The sequence below is a fragment of the Neovison vison genome, chromosome 4, assembly GCF_020171115.1.
Source record: "Neovison vison isolate M4711 chromosome 4, ASM_NN_V1, whole genome shotgun sequence".
Taxonomy (NCBI): domain Eukaryota; kingdom Metazoa; phylum Chordata; class Mammalia; order Carnivora; family Mustelidae; genus Neogale; species Neogale vison.
The window spans coordinates 49,346,353-49,371,507 of NC_058094.1; the positions used below are offsets into that span (position 1 = coordinate 49,346,353).

At 39.4% G+C, this 25,155-nt stretch overlaps 1 protein-coding gene across 1 annotated transcript; it reads left to right on the top strand.

Annotated features, from left to right (window-relative positions):
• The first annotated feature begins 1,034 nt into the window (after positions 1 to 1,034).
• Positions 1,035 to 21,758, top strand: PSKH2 (protein serine kinase H2). The gene is made up of 3 exons (XM_044246971.1): positions 1,035 to 1,219; positions 5,844 to 6,510; positions 21,417 to 21,758. Exons 1-3 carry the CDS (start codon positions 1,035 to 1,037, stop codon positions 21,756 to 21,758), a joined length of 1,194 nt encoding a protein of 397 aa, XP_044102906.1.
• Positions 21,759 to 25,155: the final 3,397 nt, after the last annotated feature.

Here is a 25,155-nt window from a genome sequence, read left to right on the forward strand (position 1 = left end):
ATCCAATATTATAAGTTCTTCTAGTTTAAGACATACATATATATTTAATGTTCCTGCCATCTAGATACAGCTCAGCCTTGGAAACATAAAGATTCTTTAGGATAGGATGATAAAGGAGATGATATGATATGAAGGAGATGATATCCTTCGTTGGCTCATATAATTTTTTATGTTCACATCTTCACCACTCTTGTTCAACATAGTATTAGAAGTCCTAGCAACAGCAATCAGACAACAAAGAGAAATAAAAGATATCCAAATTGGCAATGAAGAAGTCAAACTCTCTCTCTTCACAGATGACATATACTTTATATGGAAAACCCAAAGACTCCACCCCCAAACTACTAGAACTCATACAGCAATTCAGTAATATGGCAGGATACAAAACCAATGTACAGAAATCAGTTGCTTTCTTATACACTAACAATGAAAATACAGAAAGGGAAATTAGAGAAGCAATTCCATTTACTATAGCACCAAGAACCTTAAGATACCTGGGAATAAACCTAACCAAAGAGGTAAAGGATCTGTACTTGAGGAACTACAGAACACTCATGAAAGAAATGCAAGAAGACAGAGAAAGATGGAAAACCATTCCATGCTCTTGGATCGGATGAATAAACATTGTTAAGATGTCTATATTGCTTAGAGCCATCTATATTTTAATGCCATTCTGATCAAAATTCCACCGGTATGTTCACATCTTCAGATGAGAAAACTAAGGCCCAGAGAATTAAGCAGAGGCACGAGAGGCTCCTGCCTTTTCTCTGTATGCTTTGCTTTTACCAGGTCAAACTCTACGAAAGATAAAATGTTAGTGACCATCAAGGTGGCCTCATGGCAGCAGGACCCTTTGAAAGTTATTTTCCTAACAAAGATCCACAGTGGGGTTTCTTTCTAGGCCGGCCCTGGGGGTGGACCTGATCTGTCCTGGGTCCCTCTCCGCCCACCACCCCCAAGCTCCAGGGGGAAAAAACTGCTCAGCCCTACCTACAGTTCCCGGCCGATTCGCCCCTCTCCAGAGCAGAGAAGGCATGGGCTGCGGTGTGAGCACCAAGGTGGTCCCAGGGTCGCCTGTGCTGGCCCCGGTCAAGCAGGAGGGTCAAGGCCAGGGCAACTCCAGAGACGTAGGACCTGGGCCTGAGGCGGTGTCCGAGGCGGCTTGGAGGATGCAGGTGGCCCGCTTCCGCGCCAGGTTCGACCCCCGTGTCCTTGCCAGGTAAAGCGCCAGGTGAAGCAGTGGCAGAGGGAATGGCCTGGGACTGGGTTGAGGAAGATAAACCAAGCAGGCATCAAGATGGCCTTAGCTTGATTAATAGCCCCAGCTTGATTAAACCTTAGACAGCCTTCTTTCAGATGACAGGTCCCTGATGTCCCTACTTCCTCTGCCTCTTTGAGATGTAAGTCTTCTACAACCTAGGAATGTCTTTCCCAAGGACTAGGAGGCCATCCTTTTGAAATGTAATCAGGAGGCCACTTTCTCCCAGTCTCTGTGGGAAGGCAGGAGCCCAACTTCCCTAAGCACTAATTAGCAAACACAGGTGGCTTAGTCACTCTACCAATCTCCCCTCCCCGCCCCGCCTCAACCCCCCACTGAGTTCCTCTAGGACTTTTATACTAGCTTGCCCAGTGCTGAGTACTTTCTTTCCTTTTGTTTCAACAGAGTTGAAGTCAGTCTCTCTCCCCTACGGCAATAGTTTTGACTCCAGTTGTAATAGTCTGGAATAAAGTCTTTTCCACTGTTTTTAGCAAGTGTTAGGACAAATTCTCTTTGACACCTCTGAGCAGGGAGGGCAGAGGATTAGGAAAATTCCAGACTGAAAGTAGAGGGGGAACAGGAGCAAGGAAGGGGAGGGAATCCTGACCTCAGAGCTGGGGAAGGAGGAAGGCCTCCCAACCCCTACAGGGTTGATGGGGCCTTGCCACAGATATGCTGGAGCTGGGACCAAACAGGCATGTTTGTGAAGGATCTTTACCACATTCTTGAAAAGGAGACCATAAATCATGGAATAGAAACAAGTCTTTCAATCGGCCAGATTTTGATCCACTCTTGTGTCTTTTGTCATGTGTGGTTGAGAATGTTCCTTAGCCTTTCTCCTTCCTCAGTTTTTGCCTCAGTAAAGTGGGAATAATAATAATATCTACTCCATACAAATGTTGTGAGGATAATTGACGTAATATATGCAAATTGTGGTGAACAGTGCATGACACAAGTCTGTATTGAGATATTAGTGCAGTATTTTTTATTGTCTTCTTAAGGCACACATAAGACCTAGCTGACTTGGGGCACCTGGGTGGCTCAGTGGGTTAAGCCTCTGCCTTTGGCTCAGGTCATGATACCAGCATCCTGGGATCAAGTGCGGCATCGGTAACGTTGGGCTTTCTGCTCAGTGGGGAGCCTGCTTCCTCCTCTCTCTCTGCCTCTCTGCCTACTTGTGATCTCTGTCAAATAAATAAAAAAATATTTTTTTTGGAAAAAAAAAAAAAGACCTAGCTGATCCCTGTAAGAAATGAGCGAGGATGACAGGTTGGTTGGACCTGAAAACTACCTTCCTCAGAACATACCATGTTGGCCATAAAGAGGAAGGAAATCATGAAGTCCTCTTCCACTCTGCAGGGCTTGGTGGAACACAGTGGTGGGTGGCTCATCTGGCTTCTCAGGGACATTCCTTTTTTTTTTTTTTTTTTTAAGATTTTATTTATTTACTTATTTAACACAGAGAGAGAGATGACAAGTAGGCAGAGCAGCAGGCCGAGAGAGAGAGGGGAAGCAGGCTCCCTGCTGAGCCCCAATGTAGGGCTCAATCCCAGGACCCTGAAATCATGACTTGAGCCAAAGGCAGAGGCTTAACCCACTGAACCACCCAGGCGCCCCCTCAGGGACATTTCTAGCCCTCAAATGATATGCTTACTTTACTGCAGTGCTGTAAACACAGTCTGTGCAGAGCCACTTCCCAGCCTACTTGGGAACTTCTAATATAAGGAAACGTTTTGGATTAGCCCAGTAGCTGCTAAGCTTAGAGACAAAGTAGGCTGACCCAATTGAACTTGAATCAGAATGGACATGGGATCTTATCATGACTGAATTGGTTAGATGGCATCTCTGGTTATCCACACCCAGAGAGAATGAGGTTGCTGTGGTCCAGTCTTACCTACTCTCATAACCTCCATCTGCGGGATAGTCCTAGTCCTTTAGAGTGTGAAGGGGTCAGAGAGGTGGAAGGTCACAACATTGTAAGGGCCCTAGTGACTAACTCAAGGCTCCTTACCTGATGAGGAGTTAAGTCCCAAAAGATTAAGTGACTTGCCCAAGTTAGTGACAGAATTGAGTCTAGAATACAGTTGTCTTTCTTCTTCATTGTGATCCACTTAGAACTCTTGCAGAATAGAGACAATAGAATTTAAATCTGACTGTATGCCTTTTCTCAGTTGCTTCTATCAAACACGTTGTGATATTACTATTGTTTCTGGCTTTCATTTTTTTTACACGTTGAAAAAATTCCCGGTTTGTAGCAGCTGTAGTTAAAGTAATAATTTCAATTTCGAGGGTGATGTAAAATTGCACCACCTACAAAAGTAATGTTGAGGCTGCCCTGTTGGGCAGTGGGTAGGAGTGGAGCAGTGGAAGGGCAAGGAATGGCATGGCCTTGTAAATGCCTTCTCTGATGTTTGATTTGATCCTTAATGTTTTCAAAATATATGTGGTCATTTGGAAATAATATGTATTCAATGAGTGATTCTTTCATTCAACATTTATTGCTGTACCTTCTGTGCCAGGCGCTGCAGAAGATATAGCCACTCAAATCATAAAAATAGTCACCGTCCATGGCCATCACGGGATCACAAGCAAGGCTGCAGTTATAGGAATTTGTTATGAGACATTGGTTATTCAATCTGAAACCATTTATTTCTACTACTCTACATTTTGGCTTAAAGCCTACTGTTCCCTTCAGTGCCAAATTACTATCATTTTTTTTTTCCCAAGTATTTGGTGTATGAAGGTCCCTTAGCAGTACTGAATAAAGCTCCTTTTCTTTAAACAAAAGAGTGTAGTTCCTCAGAGATGGTAATTCATCTGATAGCTGATGATTAATTTCATGAGCAAATGATTTTGCCTGCAGTTTTGAAGGCATAGTGATAAATTAGTATTTGCAAAGTGCTTTCATCTCCATTAAAGGTAAATGTAAATTTTGGCTAGTCTGCAAAGTAACAGAATTTAAAATGCCCATGATTATCTTCAAAATCAATCTGAAAGTGCATGTGAATAAAAAAGCAAAGTTGGAAAAAGAAGAGGCGACAGAATCCACTTAAGATGAGTAAATTGCTCTCTGTTTTGATAAAGTAATTGCCCAGAAAATTAAATGCACTGCATAGAACAAAGCTGTTTTCTGTAAGCTGGTACAGCCAAATGACACTTTTATTTAGGAAGCACAGGCCTAAGGAATAGATAGGTAGAGGGAAGAATTACTGGAAGAATAAACTCAGCCAAAAGAAGTAAGGCTATTTTCAGCACAGATTGATGTTTGCATTTGAATCTCTGTTACTGAGTATGTAACTGAAAGCATTACCTTTCCCTACATACTCCCAGAGCTGGTTCCACTTGCTGGCATCCTTTCTGGGGAGAAGTTTTAACAAAGTGGAAGAGTAGCAAATTACAATAAAAGTAAGGCGACCTGGGTTCTCATCCTCACTGTACAATTTAAACAACCAATCTGCTAACCTGATCTTGAAATTTCTTCATTTGTCAAATGAGGGGTTGGAGTAAGTCATTTTCTAATATTCTTTCCAGCTGTAAAATCGTGATTCTAAGTGGAGCACTTTCTCAACATTTCTTTTCTTTTCTTTTTTTTTTTTTTTTTTAAAGATTTTATTTATCTATTCAACAGAAAGAGAGAGAGATCACAAATAGGCTGAGAGGCAGGCACAGAGAGAAGAGGAAGCAGGCTCCCCACTGAGCAGAGAGCCCGCCGCAGGGCTCAATCCCAGGACCCTGGGATCAGGACCTGAGCCAAAGGCAGAGGCTTAACCTACTGAGCCACCCAGGCTCCCCTTTCTCGACATTTCTTAAATAGAGGGTTGAACTTAATAGAATTCTCAAATTGACATAGGCGTTTACACGGATAATTCAAGTTTAAGATCACCAGTCTTTGAAATCCTAGCTGACCTCCTGGCCTTTCCCAGAGAGGAAAGAGAGAAAATAACTTTATGCATTGACATATATCCCATGTTAAAAGTCTGTTTCTTGTGTAGAAATTGCAAGTGCAGTGGGATCGCTGGGAGAAAACTGTGGCTGTAACACTGTCCCCACCTGATGTGTTTATTTTATCAGTGCTTGTCTATCAGGGTGCTGCTGCGGACGAGATAGGGCATGGGTACTCAATCGGTGAAACACCTTCGAAGGGGTTGGATTTAAATCCTATCCATTTCAACCATAATCTGTGTGACCTTGGAAAATCACTTAATTTTTGTTATTCTTAATTTTCTTATCTGAAAAAGGGAGATAGTATTATGTTAGCCAATAGGGATATTGTCATTAGAATTTTTTTCAAAAAATAAATTTTCTGGCACACAATAAATGTATAATAAATGGTAGTTGCTGTTACTAAGTCTGTTGTCTTAATAGTTACCTTTCCACCAACTAATTACTTTTATATCACTTACCTCCGTTTCAAAGAAGAATCTGGGGAGGCTTTCAAAAATAAGGAATACAATTAAGCAACAATGAGTAAGGAAGTCAGATGGGGGGATGTAAAGATAAAAAGAGATGATAGAAAGTACCAACTTCGGTAATTTTAAGAATCTTCCCTTCAGAGGATAACGGATTTGGCTTTTCTTCCCGACAGATACGACATCAAGGCTCTAATTGGGACAGGCAGTTTCAGCAAAGTCGTCAGGGCGGAGCAGAAGACCACCAAGAAACCTTTTGCAATAAAAGTGGTGGAAACCAGAGTGAAGGAAGGCCGGGAAGCATGTGAATCCGAGCTCACCATCCTGAGGCGGGTTAGACACCGCAACATTGTTCAGCTCGTGGAGATCTTTGAGGCCCAAGATCGAGTTTACATGGTGATGGAGTTGGCTACAGGAGGAGAGCTCTTGGACCGACTCATGACTCAGGGCTCCTTTACAGAGCAGGATGCTGTCAGAATTCTCCAGATGGTTGCTGATGGCATCAGGTATCTGCATGCCTTGCGAATAACTCACAGGGACCTAAAACCTGAAAATCTCTTATATTATCATCCAGGTGCTGAGTCGAAAATTTTAATTACAGATTTTGGTTTGGCACACTCTGGGAACAAAAGTGGAGACTGGACGATGAGGACATTCTGTGGGACCCCAGAGTACATAGCCCCCGAGATTTTGCTAAGGAAACCATATACCAGTGCAGTGGACATGTGGGCTCTTGGCGTAATCACATATGTTTTACTTAGCGGAGTCCTGCCTTTTGATGATGAAAGCCATACAAGACTTTACAGGAAGATTCTGAAGGGCAAATATAATTACACAGGAGAGGTAAGAAATAATTTCACTCCTATTGAGTTAGCCTCGTATAGTTTCTCAACCTCAGCACTATTGACATTTAGTTGACATTTAGGGCTGGATGAATCTTCTTGTTTTTTAAACTTTGAACAAAAATAAGATTTAGTAATTTATTACTCACAAGTTCTGGAGGGTACATGTTATGCCTAGAGCCACACAGTGAGGTTGGTGAGGTTGTGGGGCAGGGGCGGGGCAGGAGAGACAGGATGGGTGATTCTTTACAGAGCCGGGGTGAGTTGGAGGGAAGGGTGTGGGAGTGGGGGTGTCCTGTGCATTGCAGGGTGTTTTGCCGCAGCCCTGGCCTCTTCTCCACCCTCCATACACTACTGGTAGATACTGGTAGGTGCTGGATATCTAGTAAATACACTAGATTCAACACCTTCCTCAAGTTGTGCTAACAAAAATTGTCTCCAAACATTGTTAAATGCCCCCTGCGGGGCAGAATCACCCCTGGCTGAGAGCCATTGGTCTCAAGGTAGCAAGAGCCTGTGTTACTGAGTTGTCCTTGGTTAGGACATGACATTGATAAGTAGACCAGGGAGTTTGTAGTTTTTCTTTCATCAGTTGAGTAGACTGGTGTGTACTCAGAAGCTCAGCATGACGCTTGGTGTCTGGTGAGAGATTTTCTGCCTTGAGTCTAGATGATCCAAGCCCTTTCTGTAATATAATGTTTCCTTAGTGAAATGTTTAACGTCATAGCTTGTGTAAAATATTTATCCATTGTTTAAACTTGGAACTCCCAATGTTTATGAATGTGTTCACTTCCTGTTGTTTTTGGGTAGAGAAGGAAAGTTGTTGATGCTTGTGTGTAGGAAGCTTGACAAAAGGGAAAATTCATTTCATGTTCAGCAAGTGATCAAATATATGTTCAACTATGAAAGGTTCTTTTTGTCATGAAGAAAAATAATGATAGTTTGATTATAGCTACTTAAGGGATAACATCTATATGTAAGTATCTTAAGCAAAATCAAAAGCTAGATAACTAATTTAAATATTGTATTTTCCATACTTTGACAAAGCTTTAATATCTTATCGTATATATGTACATTTTTTAAAAGATTTTATTTATTTATTTGACAGAGAGAGAGCTCACAAGTAGGCAGAGAGGCAGGCAGAGAGAGAGGAGGAAGCAGGCTCCCTGCTGAGCAGAGAGCCCGATGTGGGGCTCGATCCCAGGACCCTGGGATCATGACCTGAGCCGAAGGCAGAGGCTTTAACCCACTGAGCCACCCAGGTGCCCCTATATGTACATTTTTTTTAAAAAAAGCTCATCTAAACTTGTATTTGAGACCTAAGACTTACATGAGAAAGTAGGAAAGGATGGGGAGAATTCACAGACAATGTAGTACCACTGACTATTAAAAGTTTAAAAGATGTCTAGCCTCACTAATGACCAAAAAATACAAATGAAAACAAACTTTTTTTTTTAATTGAAATCAATAAAGATAAAAAAAACATTCCAACTCTACTCATTGCTGTTAAGAGATCAACCATCTCATTCACTGTTGGTAGAGGGCAAATTTTACAGATTTCTTGGGATGCAGTTTGAAAATATACATCTAGAACTTTTAAAAGTTTATATATTTTGTTCTGGTAATTCCACTTCTAAGAATCTAATGAGATAATACCAGATCCAGGAAAGGTTTCAGTATAAAGATGTTCATCTGGGCTATAGTTATAGAAGTGGAAAATTGGGAAAAAAAAAAAAACCCTAAGAGAAAGTTTGAATAAATTATGGGACATCCATATAATAGAGTGATAGTCCCTAAATTATGCATGCTTAAAAAACTGTACGGACTTTGGAAAATGTTCACAGTATGTTACCAAGTGAAAATAAAAAGGCAAATTAAAAGGCAGAATACAAATTGTATAGAGCATGATCACAATCATGTGGAAAAATGTATGCAGAGGAAAAAAAGCTTAAAAGAAATACACTAAAATGTTAACAGAACTTATTCCTGGTTTGGGAATTATGGCTCATTTTTTTTTTCTTTTTTCTTTAAAATTCGAGTATCTTTCTGTTTCTGTTGTTCTTTTGTTTACAAAGAATACATATTTCAGTTTTGGTTATAGCTTGGTGACTCTTCTATTCTACATGATGTTGGGAGGAGCTGCAGTCATTGGGGTTTGACTGGGATAGAATGTCCATGATGGTCCCTCAAATAGCTGACATCTTGGTGGGGATGGCTTAAAAACCTGGAGTCAATTAGGTCACTGAAACCTTTATTCACCTTCCTCTCTCTATGTTCACAGGGCCTTCTCTTCACGAGGGTTTCTCCATGGTGTCTTCCCAGCAGGGTGGTCAGACTTTTTACATGGTAGTTTAGGCCTTCCAAAAAGGAGTATTCCAAGAGGGAAACAGTGGAAGTTGCCAGTGCTTTTCAAGGCTGGGGTTGGACATTGCACAGCATTACCTCTGCCTCATTCTGTCGTGAATTCTGTGAGTCTTAGGATAGCCCAGATTCAAGGTGAAAAGAGATCACACACAATCTGACTACTGTCATGTTTGAACTAGATATCATGATTACTTTTTTCTTTTCATGATTATTTTTTCAGTGTGCAAAAATAATAAGCAACATACTGCTTTAAAAGTCCTTTCCATCAGGTTTAATTCAGAGAGTTTCTAGGATTGGATTCCCCCAAAATGAGAAGACAATTCATGTTCAAGTGACTTAATAAGGGTAGACTCCCAGGAAGACAGGTAAGGGAGTGGGGCAAGGAGGGCAGGGAAGATGAGGAGGCCAGAGCCATAAAGGTCAGCCTCATCTTGCAGGGAAGGATTCTTCAGCATTCTTCCAACCTGAGGCAGGCAAGCTGGGTTTTCACACCTACCACTCTTTGTTAGTCAATGGGTGATGATGGTAGGGAGCTGGTGGTAAATTTTTACATTCTCTGGGGATCAAAGGCAAGTGGCTCCAGGAGCCCCAGGGTGGTCACTGAGAAAAACAACAACAACAACAAGGTGTTGGCTTTTAGAAGGAAAGCACTCCCAAGGAAGGGGGTGTGTGTACATACAGAAAAGAGGGGCTAGGGTCTGGATGGAGCACTGACATTGTCTCCATGGTGGCAACAATCTCTACTTCTTGAGGAAGTGCCTATTTGTAACTTCAGACAACATGCAACAGAGCAGGATTGCGGCTGCTTGTAATACTGCGTTAATAACCCCTTGGCTTTGGGGTGCCTGGGTGGCTCAGTGGATTAAGCTGCTGCCTTTGGCTCAGGTCATGATCTCAGGGTCCAGGGATCGAGTCCCACATCGGGCTCTCTGCTCAGCAGGGGGCCTGCTTTCCTTCCTCTCTCTCTGCCTGCCTCTCTGCCTATTTGTCCTACTTGTGATTTCTCTCTGTCAAATAAATAAATAAAATCTTAAAAAAAAAATAACCCCTTGGCTTTCTTTCCTGTGTTTGTCAGGCCCCCATGTCTATCACATTCATATTCTCTTATAATATTACAAAAGGTCTTAGCCATCTCAAGCTGCCATAGCAAAATACCACAGACTGGATGACTTAATAGAAATTTATTTCTCACAGTTCTAAGGGCTGAGAAGTCCCAAACCAAGATGCCAACCAGGTAGGTTTCATTATGAGACCTCTTGTCTTGGTTTGTAGGCAGCTGCCATCTCATGGTATGCTCATGTGACTTACTTTTTGTGTGTGTGTGGGGAGAGAGATGGGGTAGAAAGAGGCAGAGAGGGAGAAAGGGAGGGAACTCTGGTGTCTCCCTTAAAAGTTCACTAATCCCATCAGATCAGGACCCCTCCCTTAGGACTCATTTAAAAACTTAATTACTTCTTTGGAGGCCTCATCTCTAACTATAATGATACTAGGGATTAGGGCTTCAACATATGAATTTCAGAGGGACACAAACATTCAGTTCATAATGTCAGGGTAACAGACTGATAGACTTAGAAAAGCCTATCATCATGTTCTCTCAGTCATATTATTGTATACCTGCCATTTATTAACAAGCATACTAATTTGTAAATGCACCAATTTTATTTAATACCGGGGTGACCATCAATTCTGGAAGCATAGGTGTGGTAGGTAGAATACTAGCCCCCCCAAAATGTCCCGACCCTAATACCCAGAATCCGTAGATGGGCCACCTTACATGCAGAAAAGAATTTGCAGATGTGACTAAACTAAGGATCTTGAGATGGAGAGATTATCCTGGATTATCTGGATGAACCCAGTGTGATCACTAGGGCCCTTACAGTAGGTAGGCGGGAGACTCAAAAGTAGAGGAGATGTGATGAAGGGAACGTAGATTGGAATTATTTGCTTTGGAGATGGAGTAAGGGGCCATGCACCAGGGAACATGTGCAATCTCTAGAAATGGGAAAAGGCAAGGAAAGAACTGTCCCCTGGAGCCGTTAAGAGGCAGTGCCGCTGATACCTGATTTTAGCTTGTTAGACCCATTTTGACCTGCAGACCTGTCAGATAAATGTGGGTTCTTTTTTGTTTGTTTGTTTTTTCTTGAAGATTTTATTTATGTATTTGTCAGAGAGGGAGAGAGCTCAAGCAGGGGGCGTGGCAGGTAGAGGGAGAGGAAGGCTCCCCACTGAGGCAGGAGCCCCATGCGGAACTGATCCCAGGATCCTGGGATTATGACCTGAGCCGAAGGCAGGCATTTAACCAACTGATCTGCCCAGGGATCCCATTGTGGGTTGTTTATTAAAGTTCTTTTGTCTATAATTAAAATTCCAAGTATGACACATTGTGTGAATCACTTCTTTTCTCTAAAAGTCAGGTGAAGAAGTGCAATAAATGGGACAAAACTTGCAGATATTTAAGTGTTGTATCTCTTACGATGAAGAGGAATGATGTTTATTATTTATAGAAAATATTTTGTAGACACCTGGCAGGTATATACTCTGACTTCAACTATGTATAAGCAAAAAAAAACTAGCTATAATATTAACGTTTAATTCTTCTTGATTTTGGTGTGAAATATATTACTTTTCATGGAACTTTGATGACCATTCCATTTGTGTTATTCTTTCCTTTTTCTGAATAGTGTTTAGGATTATAATAAATTTCTTTTGTTTTGACATTTAATCTGTATGTCAACTTTCTAAGACATTGTTGGCTCTTTGAAGGCTAGGACTGTATCATATTTTCCCCCTTATATCCAATAAGATTTCATGAAAAGTTAAGTATATAGAATGCATTTAAGAAAAAGAATTGCTTTTTAAAAATTAAGAGATTCTGGTTTATAACTGCACGAATAAATGTAGCTCAACTATAATTGCATTGAGCATAGAATACAAATTTTAATTTATAGTAAGGTAGACTTTATTTATTTATTTTTATTTTATTTTGTTTTGATTTTTAATTTAAATTCAATTTAAATTTGAATTCAATTAATTACATATAATGAATTATCAGTTTCAGAGGTAGAAGCCTTATATAATACCCATTATTTAATTATATCAGGTGCCCTTCTTAATGTCCATCACAGAGTTACCCCATCCCTCCACCTAACTCCCCTCCAGCAACCCTTAAATTGTTTCCTATGATTGAGTCTCTTATCATTTGTCTATCTCTGATTTTATCTTGTTTTATTTATTTCTCTCTTCTTCTATGATCCTGTTTTATTTCTTTAAATCCACGTATCAGTGAGATCATATGACAATTGTTTTTCTCTGATTGACGTATTTCGCTTAGCCTGATACCCTCTAGTCCCATCCATGTTGTTGCAAATGGCGAGATTTCATTTTTTTTGGTGGCTGAGTAGTATTCCATTATATATATAAACCACATCTTCTTTTTTTTTTTTAAAGATTTTATTTATTTATTTGGCAGACAGATCACAAGTAGGCAGAGAGGCAGGCAGAGAGAGAGGGAGAAGCTGGCTCCCCGCTGAGCAGAGCCCGATGCAGGACTCGATCCCAGGACCCTGAGATCATGACCTGAGCTGAAGGTAGAGGCTTTGACCCACTGAGCCACCCAGGTGCCCCATAAACCACATCTTCTTTATCCATTCATCTGTTGATGGACATTTGTGCTCTTTCCATAACTTGGTTATTGTGGACATTGTTGCTATAAACGTTGGGGTTCAGATGCCCTTTCGGATTACTACATTTGTTATCTTTGGTGAGTAAGGTGGATTTTAGGTAACTAATACCTTCCATTGTTAAATTTATTAGATTCATTCTGGAATGTTAGGGTGGTTTGGCAGGGTACATTTACTCTACTCACTGGGCTTTGCAGAGTAGGAGTAGGAGTTCCCCTTTCTGGTTGTTTCCTACAATGCCTGAGAGGCAACCAGGCTAGAAAGACACAGCACATGATGAAGAAAAAAGAAACCCTGTGTCTACTGTGTGAAGGAGGCCTTTACTTATCTTTTTGATTACTAATACCATCATGATGTCTTTCAGCTTGGTGGCAGGGTTCATGCTGGAGAGAGTAAGACTCATCCATCATTTCTCCCAGAGACTGTTGGAAAGCATCTTTAGGAGGTCTCCACTCTCCTTCTTATCTGGCCTTCCTACAGCCAGGAATCATGCTTAGCTCTGGGAATACCCACATGAGAATGCTCAGTGTCCCTGCTCTGTGGGCTCAAGTGATCTTGTCTGAGAGACCAAGTTGTTGTCGTCATTGTCTCCTTCCTCCTCCCCTCCCCTTCTTCTCCTCCTTCACCTTCTTCTTTTTCAGATTTATTTATTTGAATGAGGGAGAGAGAGAGAGAGAGAGAGAGAGAGAGAGAATGAACAGGGGTGAGAGGCCGAGGGAGAAAGAATCTCAAACAGACTCCCTGCTGAGCATGGAGCCTGATGCGGGGCTCAATCTCACACCCCTGAGATCATGATCTGAGCCAAAATCAAGAGCCTTCCAGGTGCCTGAGAGACCAGGCATTCTTGTGTATTTCTTCAAACATAAGTGCTTTGATACATGTAGGAATAAAGGTGGAAAGTCCATGGAGCAAGGGAAGATAGCCTCTTACTGGTTAGGAAATTTGGGTCAGATTTCATGAATGAGAGGACATTTGTGCTGTGTCTTGGAGGAGGGGTAAGAGTTTCTGAAAGGGAGGGGCGTCTGGGTGGCTCAGTGGGTTAGAGCCTCTGCCTTAGGCTCAGGTCATGATCTCGGGGTCCTGGGATCCAGTCCTGTTTTCTCCTCCCTCTCTCTCTGCCTACTTGTGATCTCGGCCTGTCAAATAAATAAATAAAAATCTTAAAAAAAATACTAAGGAAAAAAAAGAGTTTCCGAAAGGGAGATGGGCACATTCCCAGTAGAACAACATATGCAAAAGCACATAAAAGGGATATGTTGCATACTAGTAAAAAACAAGAATTTTGGAGCATTATGTGTAGGTGAGTGTATAGTTATGTGGATATTTTGTAAAGGAGTGCTGTGTCCTGGTTAAAGGGCACGATCTGGAGCAATGCTGGCTAGATCCTTTCCCGGCTCTGTCACTTACTAACTGTGTAACTTTGGGCATGTTTCTTAATTTCTCTGTATCTAAGTTCCTTCATCTGTGAAACAGTAATAATGATAGTGTTTACTTAACAGATTGTTGTGAAGATCAAATGAGCTAAAAGATGTCACATGCTTAGACTAGTTCACATATTAATACATAGGGCTATGTATGCGTTAGCTCTTTCTGTTGGGAAACAGTGGGAATACAAGTTTGACTTTTGCTTAAATAACTATTATATATAAAAGTATATAAATATATTACTACAATGCCAAGTATACCTTTTTTCATCCTTTAAATGGAATGGTGAGAAAAGTGAGGTATTAACATTTTTTTTTAAAAGATTTTATTTATTTATTTGATAGACAGAGATGACAAGTAGGCAGAGAGGCAGGCAGAGAGACAGGCAGAGAGACAGAGAGCCCGATGTGGGGCTCGATCCCATGGAGCAGAGAGCCCGATGTGGGGCTCGATCCCAGGACCCCGGGATCATGACCTGAGCCGAAGGCAGAGGCTTTAACCCACTGAGCCACCCAGGCGCCCCAAGGTATTAACATTTTAATGCTAGTAAAAATTACACATTCTTGCCCATGAGTTGGAAATCATGTATTACTGTCCAATTATATTGCACAGTATCACAGTAATCTTTTTTTGATGTGAAAAAAGTTGATAATAAAGTGAGTCTTATAGCCATATTAGCCAGCCAGCAAAGATAAACACTGATATTAAAAAATATTCTTTTGGGCAACTGGGTGGCTCAGTGGGTTAAAGCCTCTGCCTTCAGCCCAGGTCACAATCTCAGGGTCCTGGGATGGAGCCCCGCATCAGGCTCTCTGCTCAGTGGGGAGTCTGCTTCCTCCTCTCTCTCTGCCTGCCTCTCTGCATGCTTATGATCTTTGTCTGCCATATAAATAAATAAAATCTTTAAAAAAAACATATTTTTTTTAAAAATCCCACATGGAAAAAAAAAATGAAAAAAAAATTCCATATAGATATTGATAGAAAATGGTCCCCATGTTCTTAGATTCACATGTGATTGCCATACTGGTAGGAAAAAATTACTGATGCACTCCCTGAGAAGGAATAGATTTTGATTAATTTTATTCACCAGCTATGACCCCAATTTTCTTTCTGTATCCTTATCTCCATTAATTTCTCTTATTTTTTCTTTGCTCTATTTCTTTTTCATTCAGGTTATTAAGTAGGAAAAAGGGAAAGGAGAGCAGAAGATCTGGTTCCCTAATTCTCTTTTATTCTCTTTCCATCACGACTAGAATTTCAATAATAAAATGAACCACATTTCAGTTAGGTCATAATTCTTGTAACTTGGTTCCCATTCCTGTGATTTAGTTCTTAAAACACTTATGCTCACAAAAATGTGGTGCTCAACTTTTTCAGTGATATTTTTAGTTTAAAAGTTTTACAGAAAATAATTTTAATGGCTATAAAATCTCTCATAATGTATTTCATTTTCTGCTTATCACTTTCTTCATCTCTTCTCTGACTTAAATTGTATAAGTATATACTGTCTTACCTTTAACTCAAGCACACTGAGTGCTTCTTGGAATTGAGACCCCGTGCATTTCACTTTGGCTATGTAGATGTTACCTTTGGTGTAAAGGAATAGTGATTAGGGTGGAAAGTAGTTATCTGTTTTCTAAATTATGTTGCACTTTTTGGCCTTGATATCATCAGTAGAATTCATGGAGATGAAGAGAAAAGAACTACTTGTGTAAAGCTCTTGCTAACCGAGAAATATCTAATTTTAATGTTATGCTTATGTTGTTTATGTTCTGGCTTATAGGGTTTATAATAGGAACTAGTTCTAATATATATTATATATGAAAGAACATATTATATATGGTGAGTTTCAAAGGCCAATTGAATTTTTTGTTGCTCTTATGTTCTTCTTCTTCTACTACTTTTTATTTGTTAATTTTTTAAAAAATACTTTATTTGTTTATTTATTTGACAGACAGAGAGATCACAAGTAGGCAGACAGGCAGGCAGAGAGAGGGAAGCAGGCTCCCTGCTGAGCAGAGAGCCTGATGCGGGGCTCAATTCCAGGACCCTGGGATCATGACCTGAGCCGAAGGCAGAGGCTTAGCCCACTGAACCACCCAGGCGCCCCATTTGTTAGGTTTTTTGAAGAATATCGAACACATCTCTTTTTAACCTTGAGTGCTTTGAGGGACGCCTGGGTGGCTCAGTTGGTTGGACGACTGCCTTCGGCTCAGGGCGTGATCCTGGAGTCCCGGGATCGAGTCCCGCATCAGGCTCCCAGCTCCATGGGGAGTCTGCTTCGCTCTCTGACCTTCTCCTTGCTCTTGCTCTCTCTCACTGTCTCTCTCTCTAATAAATAAATAAAATCTTTAAAAAAAAAAAAAAAAACCTTGAGTGCTTTGAAATATGATAGGTACACAAACAAATTAGGCTTTGTCCAATCCTCTTTAAATTTCAGTGTTTTCCTTATAAGAAAAACTGGAAGCATCTTTTCTCTCATGTCAAGAACCCCTTAGCTCACAAAAATATTCTCTTTATGAGCCTGTTATATGATTAATTGGTTCTTTTACCATTTTTTAATTTGATGTTACCTGTAATAAACTTGTATGTATCTCCTGACTTTTCCCAGGTTTTACAAATGCCCCAATGGATATTGCATTCTGACATAATTAGCTTTGTCTTTGAACAATTTCAGCTTTGGCAAAGATAAAACAACTTAAAGTCTGCACTTAGATTGGGAAGAAAACATTTTAAATTTTAAATATTTATAACATAATGATGTACAGAATCCCCTGCTTTCTGATAGAAGGAAGAGTGATTTTTCCCTGTCTCAAGTAATAAAGTTATAGAGAGTTCATTGGTACTTTGGGGCACATTTACATAAAATTTAATTGCAGAGCTTAAGTGAAGTCCTACCAAGGCCCTACACTAAAGTTCAAGGGAAGAGAAATGCTAGACAGAGAACTGTCATCAGTGGAAGTTTTGTTGTTTGTTTTTGTTTTCTGTTGTTGTTGTTTTAAGATTTGATTTATTTATTTTAAAGAGAGAGAGGGTGAGCAGGGGAAGGAGCAGGGCAGGGGGAGGGAGATAATCTCTAGCAGACACTGGGCTGATTGCAGAGCCCTACACGGGGCTTGATACTGGGACCCTGAGATCATGACCAGAGCTGAAACCAAGAATTGGATGCTTAACCAAATGAGCCACCCAGGTGCCCCTAGTAGAAGTTTTATAATAAATGCTACTATTTGAAAATTTAAGAAAATTTTTTATTTATTTAATTTTTTTAGTAAACTCTACACCCAGTGGGGAGCTTGAACTCACCATCTCGAGAGCAAGTGTCCGATACTCTTCTGACAAAGCCAGCCGGTGCTCCTAAAAGCTACTATTTTTAAGGAGATAAATGCTACTTAGAGTGCTCTTAGCCCAAGAATTTGAATGATAGCTTATCCATTCACTTAAAAGTAGATATTTGTAGTTTTCTGAAAACTCTATAATTAAATCCATCAATAATTATTACCCGGTATTTCAGTAAGCTCTATATTTAGCAAATTTTAACATTAATTATAATCCTTAAAATTTGAGATGTTGCATCTAGAATTTTAGGAACTGTGTGTGTTCTGTGTGTGCTTTTGTGTGTGTTTGTAGTATCTAGCTTCCTTTTTTTTTTTTTTAAGATTTTATTTATTTATTTGATGGACAGAGATCACAAGCAGGCAGAGAGGCAGGCGGGGGATAGGGGGAAGCAGGCTCCCTGCGGAGCAGAGAGCCCCGACGAGGGTTTGATGCCAGGACCCTGGGATCATGACCTGAGCCTAAGGCAGAGGCTTTAACCCACTGAGCCATGCAGGCTCCCCTAGTTCTACCTTTTTTTTTTTTTTTTTTTTTGGTAGTTTGAAGTTTTTATTTAAATTCCAGTTAGTTAAAATATAGTGTAACAGGGGCGCCTGGGTGGCTCAGTGGGTTAAAGCCTCTGCCTTCAGCTCAGGTCATGATCCCGGCGTCCTGGGATCGAGCCCCATATCGGGCAGGCTCTCTGCTCCGCGGGAAGCCTGCTTCCTCCTCTCTCTCTGCCTGCCTCTCTGCCTACTTGTGCTCTCTGTCTGTCAAATAAGTAAATAAAATCTTAAAAAAATATATAGTGTAACATTAGTTCCAGTACTAGAATTTAGTGATACATCATTTACATATAGCACCCACTATTCATTGCCAGTGTCCTCCTTAATGCCCATCACCCACTTAGCCCATCCCCCATCCTCCCTCCATCAACCCTCCGTTTGTTCTCTGCAGTTAAGAGTCTGTTTCATGATTTGCCTTTTCTTTTCTCTTCCCCAATGTTCATCTGTTTTGTTTCTTAAATTCCACATATGAATGAAAAATTACGTGGTATTTGTCTTTGTCTGGCTAACTTATTTTGCTTAACATAATACACTCGAGCTCCATCAACATCATTGCAAATGGCAAGAGTTCATTCTTTTTGATTTCTGAGTATTATTTCATTGTATACTTATACGACCTCTTCATTGGTCAATGGACCCTTGGGCTTTTTCCAAAATTTGGCTCTTGTTGATAATGCTGCTATAAACTTTGGGTGCATGTATCCTTTCAAATCAGCTTTTTTGTAACCTTTGGGTAAATACTTAGTAGTGCAATTGCTGGATTGGAGAGTAGTTCTATTTTTAACTTTTCGGGGAAGCTCCATAGTGTTTCCCAAAGTGGCTGCACCAGCTTGCATTCTCAAGAACAGTGTAAGGGGTTCCCCTTTCTTCACATTCTTGCCGGGCATCTGTTGTTTCCTGGGTTGTTAATTTTAGCCATTCTGACAGGTGCGAGGTGATGTCTTACTGTAGTTTTCATTTGTATTCTCCTGGTGATCAGTGATGTTGAGCATCTTTTCATGTGTTCGTTAGCCATTTGTATGTCTTGCTACCTTCCTTCTTATTTGGTTCATTAGCTCTGAACGCAGAACATTGTTTTGAGGACACACATTTATCATGACAATAGTAAGTGGACTCAGTATGAGAAGTTTTAGGTAATTTTCATCTTCCAGTCCTCTGAATATAGTAGGTGGATATGTCCACAAAAGAACTGAAGGAGTTTCATTGTGGTTTAATAGTAAAAGAACAAGAGCAATTAAAGCAATTAAAGCTTACCCTATATTTTATATTTTGAAAACCATTTTTCACATACTTGATCTAATTTGGTTCTAATAGCAATCTTGTGAAAGAGATATGATGCCCATTTTTTTTGATGAAGAAACTGAGAATATTTAGAGCTGTATAGGACTGGGCAGCCTTGTAATCCAGATCCACTCAAGTCACTCCCAGTCTTTCTTCACATTAAGATGGGGTAACCAGCTTACAGATGGCAGTGTCTCTTTGAGACTGCTGAGAAAAGCTGAACAGAGGAATTTTCAAGGTAAAGAGTGGGAATGGCAAGGTGGATGTCCAGACTGGTGAAGGGACTGAATAATATCATCAAGTGAGATTTGGTCCATGATATGAAATTGATTGAATGTGTAGCCTAAAATAATTTTTAAAAATTTTTTAAGTAATCTCTATGCTCAGTGTGGGACTCGAACTCACAACTCCGTGATCGCGAGTCAGCCAGATGCCCTTCTAAATTTTTTTTTTTTTTTGGTCATATACCTCTATTAGTCAAAAAATTATGAGCATGCACACTCAATTCATATTCCTTTATAGAATACATACATATAGTATATTAATTTATTTTATACTTGATACAACATAGACAAAAATAAATTTTAGATTAAGAAGGTACAAATAAATAGTTCTGACATTTTTTCCTAAACCTGTCATTTTCTACTGTGTAATATATAATTGACTTCTAGGTACTCTCCAGTTGTTCTTTATGGCTCAGGAATCCTATAATTTCTAACCCAGGTTGAAATAATGCACTTTGGCTGAAGAACTTTTTTTCTATGTTACCTTTTTTTCTGCAACTTCATTTTAAGTATAAATTCATTTGGGGGTCTTCTTAATGAGCTCTTCATAAATCTCATTACACATATTTTATGTTTTCCTGAAAGATTCACTTGCTTGTCTTATAATGCTCCATTAGAGACATCTAGCTTAACCTTGAGCCTAGATAAATGTGTCTGGATCCAGAGCCAAATAGATGTCTAGCCAAAGCAAAGGATATGCCATTGTGAGTGTCAGCCACTGACGTACTTTGTCTAGACATGTGGTGTTTACATTTTATTTTCCCTGTGTTTTGAGTATTTGGCAAATGTGCTCATTTATTTCATGCATTTTATTTTGGGGAAAAGTATTTCTCAGATCTCATTTGCCTAAATAAGCTGAAGGAACAAAAAAGAGCAATTCTTTTACTGGTTTCTTTTGATTCAAATTCTAGGTTAATAGACTGTTAAGAGATCGGAGAGTGTGACATCTGAATTGAGTCTGATTTTTCCTGACACAAGGACAAAGACAATAGGTTGTAAGGATTTCCTTATCTTTCTTGGGAGAGGCAACTTTTTAAAAACACATGTCAACCAGAAAATGTTTGAGATACAACAAATGTACCGGTAATTTTGTCAATGTTTCTGCTTTGTAGATGACAAAGGATACAGAACTACAGTTTTGTTTTGTTTGGTCTATGGTATGTGTTGATAGATAATGCAGAAAACAAGTGTAAAGCAACAGCTCCCTTGTCTCCATCTTCACAAAAGTCACCATGAATTGCTCTTATTGTACTTAAAATATGTGCAAAAGCTGTAAATGTCACCAGAACAAATCCCTGAAACATCAAGTAGCTGGTATACACATCACACCCTGCAGTATCTCTGTTCATTGCTGGATCCCGCTTGGAGCTACCTGATGGGGAGTGTATTGAGGCTCTGCACAGCAGGAGGAGTCTTCCCTGAAGGGCCATTTTGTTCTGCCTTTTCTCTCTGGAGGCTGGGAGATGGAAGCATCCTAAGTATGGAGTAAGCTTTCAAAGGGAGAGAAAATTTGATGATTTCTCAATCCATTCCACTTTCCGCTCTAGCTGATTCTTGGAGTTTTGGAAACTCTAGCAGATGACCAGAGTGTGGTAAATACTAACCCAAGGCTGGTGGACTTCATGGACGACAGCTGCTTTGCCTTGTCCAGCCCACATAAACGTGATATGGGAACTCACATTGCTAATTGAAGCACACTGGACAGATTTCTGGAAAGGAAGTTTCCTTCACGGAACAGAGAATTTGGAAGACAATTTGTGTTTGGCTTTTCCTTTTACCAAATAGATTATTATTATTATTATTATTTGGCTCTCTCAAAAGTAGCTTTTCAGGTTCCCAATATATATAATGATATAGCATTTAACTTGCTTATTTGAAAAAGTCTTCCAGGTTTGATATGTGTTAATCATGTAACTAGGAAGATGATGCTCTATGTGTGTTTGTGTATTTTTATTTTATTAATGTTGTTCTATTTTATCTATTTTTCCTTCCTAGCCTTGGCCGAATATTTCCCACTTGGCGAAGGACTTCATAGACAAATTGCTGATGTTTGAGGCTGGTCATCGCATGTCAGCGGGGCAGGCCCTGGATCATCCCTGGGTGATCACCAGGGCTGCCGGGTCTTCCATGAAGAATCTTCAGAGGGTCATATCCAGGAACCTCATGCGGAGGGCGTCTCTCCCCTCTCAGAGTCCTGAGTCTGCACAGTCTTCTAGGTCACGTTCTTATCACAAATCGAAGCACATACGGAACACGAGACACGTAAGGGTAGAGGAATCATCACTGTCTGCACTTTTGGGAACAGATAACCTTCAAAACCACTTTAACCAATTTTAAGGCAGATCAACACGGATAGCATTAGGTCAGTAGGGATCATTCGATCAGGATTAAAGCACCTAAGAGAGCTCCATGGACCTGGGAGCATGTGGTTATTGTTGGAAAAGGTAGACCTTCATTTTAAACACTTTTTGTCTGTAATGTTTCCTATGTCTGTATTTATTCCCCAAAATATACTTCTGTGAAAGATAAATAGTAAATACTAAATATGTTTATATAATTAGAAATAGATGAAGAAACTATCTTGAGAGTTGATAGATAAGTAAAGTAGGGGATAATAGGAATAAGGGATATATATATGAAGAAATGAAGAATCAGAGACATAGTGATAGTTAGAAATGAGGCATTAAGTGTACTGATACTGAAGTTACTGAATTGTATTTATGACCACTGTATGGTGTTAATAACCACTAGATAATTACAATAACAAGATAATTACAAATTACAAATTACAATAATAAGATAATTACAAATACCTCTTAAGTTCATATCTAGTCAGCAATTGTTAAGGGAAATTGCTAATTATAAAGCATATAGAAAAACTTAGTTGGCAACAATACCAAAAATAAAACAGTGAAACTATCTCAAACTGAAAATCTTCTGCACAGCAACGGAAACAACTAACAAAATGAAAAGGCTACTGATGGAATGGGAGAAAATATTTACAAACCACATATCTGATAAGAGGTTAATCCCCAAAATATTACTAAGACTCATTAGTAAAAAAAAAAAAAAACCAATAGCCTGATTTTAAAAATGGGCTAAGGACTTAAATAGATATTTCTCCAAAGAAGAGGTTAAATGCCGAATGATATCTCTATACCTGTTAGGGGGGCTATTATCAGAAAACCAAACCAGAATTGTTGGTGAGATGTGGATATGCACTGTGGGTGGGAATGCAAATTGGGACAGCCACTGTGGAAAGCAACATGCAGGATACTCAAAAAATTAAAAATAGAAAGACCACATGACCTAGCCATCCCACTTCTGGGTATTTGTCCAAAATAATTGAAATCATGATTTGGAAGAGATATCAGCAAGGCGATGCTTACTACAGCACTCATCACAGAAGCCAATATGTGGAAATAAGCTGAATGTCTATCAACAGATGAATAAAGGAAATGTGGCATCCACATGTGATGGAATACCATTCAGTTTTAAAAAAATAAGGAAATTCTGCTGTATGTGACAACATGGATGGACTGGAGTATATTATGCTAAAGTTTAAGAAGCCAGTCCCAGAAGGCCAAACACCATGTGATTCCACTTGTATGAGACATCTAACATAGTCAAACTCAGAGGCCATTGCTAAGGGCCAAGGAAAGGGAAAATGGGGAGTTACTAATTAATGAGTATAAAGTTTTCAATAAACAAGATGAATAAACTCTAGAGATCTGCTGTACAGCCTAGTACTTAGAGTCCATGTTAACGTATTGGACACTTAAAATTTTGTTAAGAAGCTAGGTGTCATCTTACCACAATAAAATTTTTTTAAAAGAATCTTAAGATATCTCTTCTATCCTTAAGATACTCAGTTTAATTCGGGCATTATTCACTGGAACATGGGAGTTTTGTGGAATCAGACAATAGTGATTTTTTTTCTATAGTTAGCCTTTATCACACACTATACTTCACAAAACAGTACGTGATCATCTTGCTTCATTTTTTTACTGTCAGTTCTTTCTGGTTATCACAGCTTTCTCCTAGAATCATTTAATCAAATACCTTGATATCCCTAAATACCTACCATGGAATAATTATAGATGGTGTGTTAAAAGAAGTAAGCTCTGGGGTGCCTGGGTGGCTCAGTGGGGTAAGCCTCTGCCTTCGGCTCAGGTCATGATCTCAGGGTCCTGGGATCGAGCCCTGCATTAAGCTCTCTGCTCGGCGGGGAGCCTGCTTCCTCCACTCTCTCTGCCTACTTGTGATCTCTCTCTGTCAAATAAATAAATAAAATCTTTAAAATAAAAAAAAAAAAAGAAGTAAGCTCTAAAACTCTATTCTCCAGGCAAGGCACTTATGGTCCGATCCCTAGTACAGTAAATTTTTATAAAGTGATACAAAGACTGTGATATTACTGTTAAGTATATCTGAGGGACACTCGTATGAATGGATATAGTAAATAATGATTCATCAGCTGACATCACTTAATTTGTTTAATGAAGTACAATAATAAAATGCTAGAGTGACATTTTCTATAACTATAAAATCAGTCTTAGTATTCTGTTTTATTTTTCTCTTTTAGGTTTCATAAGTGGAACAATTATATGTGATATAGAGATATGAGATATATGATATAGAGATACGACAACAGTATTTTCACTATAAATTGTAATGCTGCACCACATATGGCAAACAATGGTTTAGTTACTTTACTATAAAAGAAGTCAGAGTCATTAAAAAAAATAGGAAAGTGGACAAATATTTTGACAGGTAGTTTATAAAAATCCAAATGACTAATGAGCATTTGAAAAAATACTCAATTTCACTCCTAATTAAAAAGGACATTAAAACAACAAAGACATAATAACTTTTCATCTATCAGATTAATGCAGTTTAAAATTTCTATAATACATTTGGTGAAAGGTTACAGGAAAGCAGATAATGTCATGCTCCATTGAGATACTGGAGTGCAATCTGGTTCTACCTCAGAGAGTAAAAGTTTGGCAGCGATATAGTCAAATTAAAAATGCATTGACTCTTTGGCCTAATAGTGGCATTTCTAGGAATTTGTTCTACCCATATTCTTGCCAATGTGTGCAAAGACATGTGTATAAAAGCATATAAAACATTGGTATTTATATAAACAAGAATCACAAATAAATTTCCAACAATAGGGGAACTCAAATAAAGCATGTTACATTTAAGCAAAGGGCTTCTATACATTAAAAATGACATGGTACCTCTGTATCTTTTGTTATATGATATGCCATTGTATTAAATGGAAGGGCAAGGTGCAGAAAGGTATTACAATGTGATCTTATTTGTGTGAGAAATATTTTCAGAAGCTTGAAGATTTGTAAGAATTTGATAGAGTTATTATCTCGGGGGGAAAAGAAGAGGAAGTCTGGTGGAAGAGAAAGTTTATTTTTCATTTTAAACTTATTTTTTCAAAAGTTTTAAAATCGATGCATTTCCTTTAAATCTATAGTAAAAAAAAAATCCAGTTAAAAATGCAAGTGGCACAAGGGAACATATAAAAAAGGAGAAGCCTAGGCTCAGAGATGTGCGGTAACTTCTGCCTGATGACACAGCATGAAAATAGCAGATCTAGAATTAGAAGCTCAGAACTCCTCCTTCAGACTCTATGTTGGATCAGTCCCAGGAGATAAGAATGCAAAAGGCAGGCCCTGATGCCTTCAATTCTGCCCATATTGACACCAAGAAATAGTGGGAT

Bases quoted from the DNA above. Each gene is read 5' to 3' on its own strand.
- PSKH2 (XM_044246971.1), top strand. From the start codon at position 1,035: ATGGGCTGCGGTGTGAGCACCAAGGTGGTCCCAGGGTCGCCTGTGCTG. The intron at 1,220-5,843 runs GTAAAGCGCCAG...TCTTCCCGACAG, and splicing joins GACCCCCGTGTCCTTGCCAG to ATACGACATCAAGGCTCTAA. The intron at 6,511-21,416 runs GTAAGAAATAAT...TTTCCTTCCTAG, and splicing joins AATATAATTACACAGGAGAG to CCTTGGCCGAATATTTCCCA.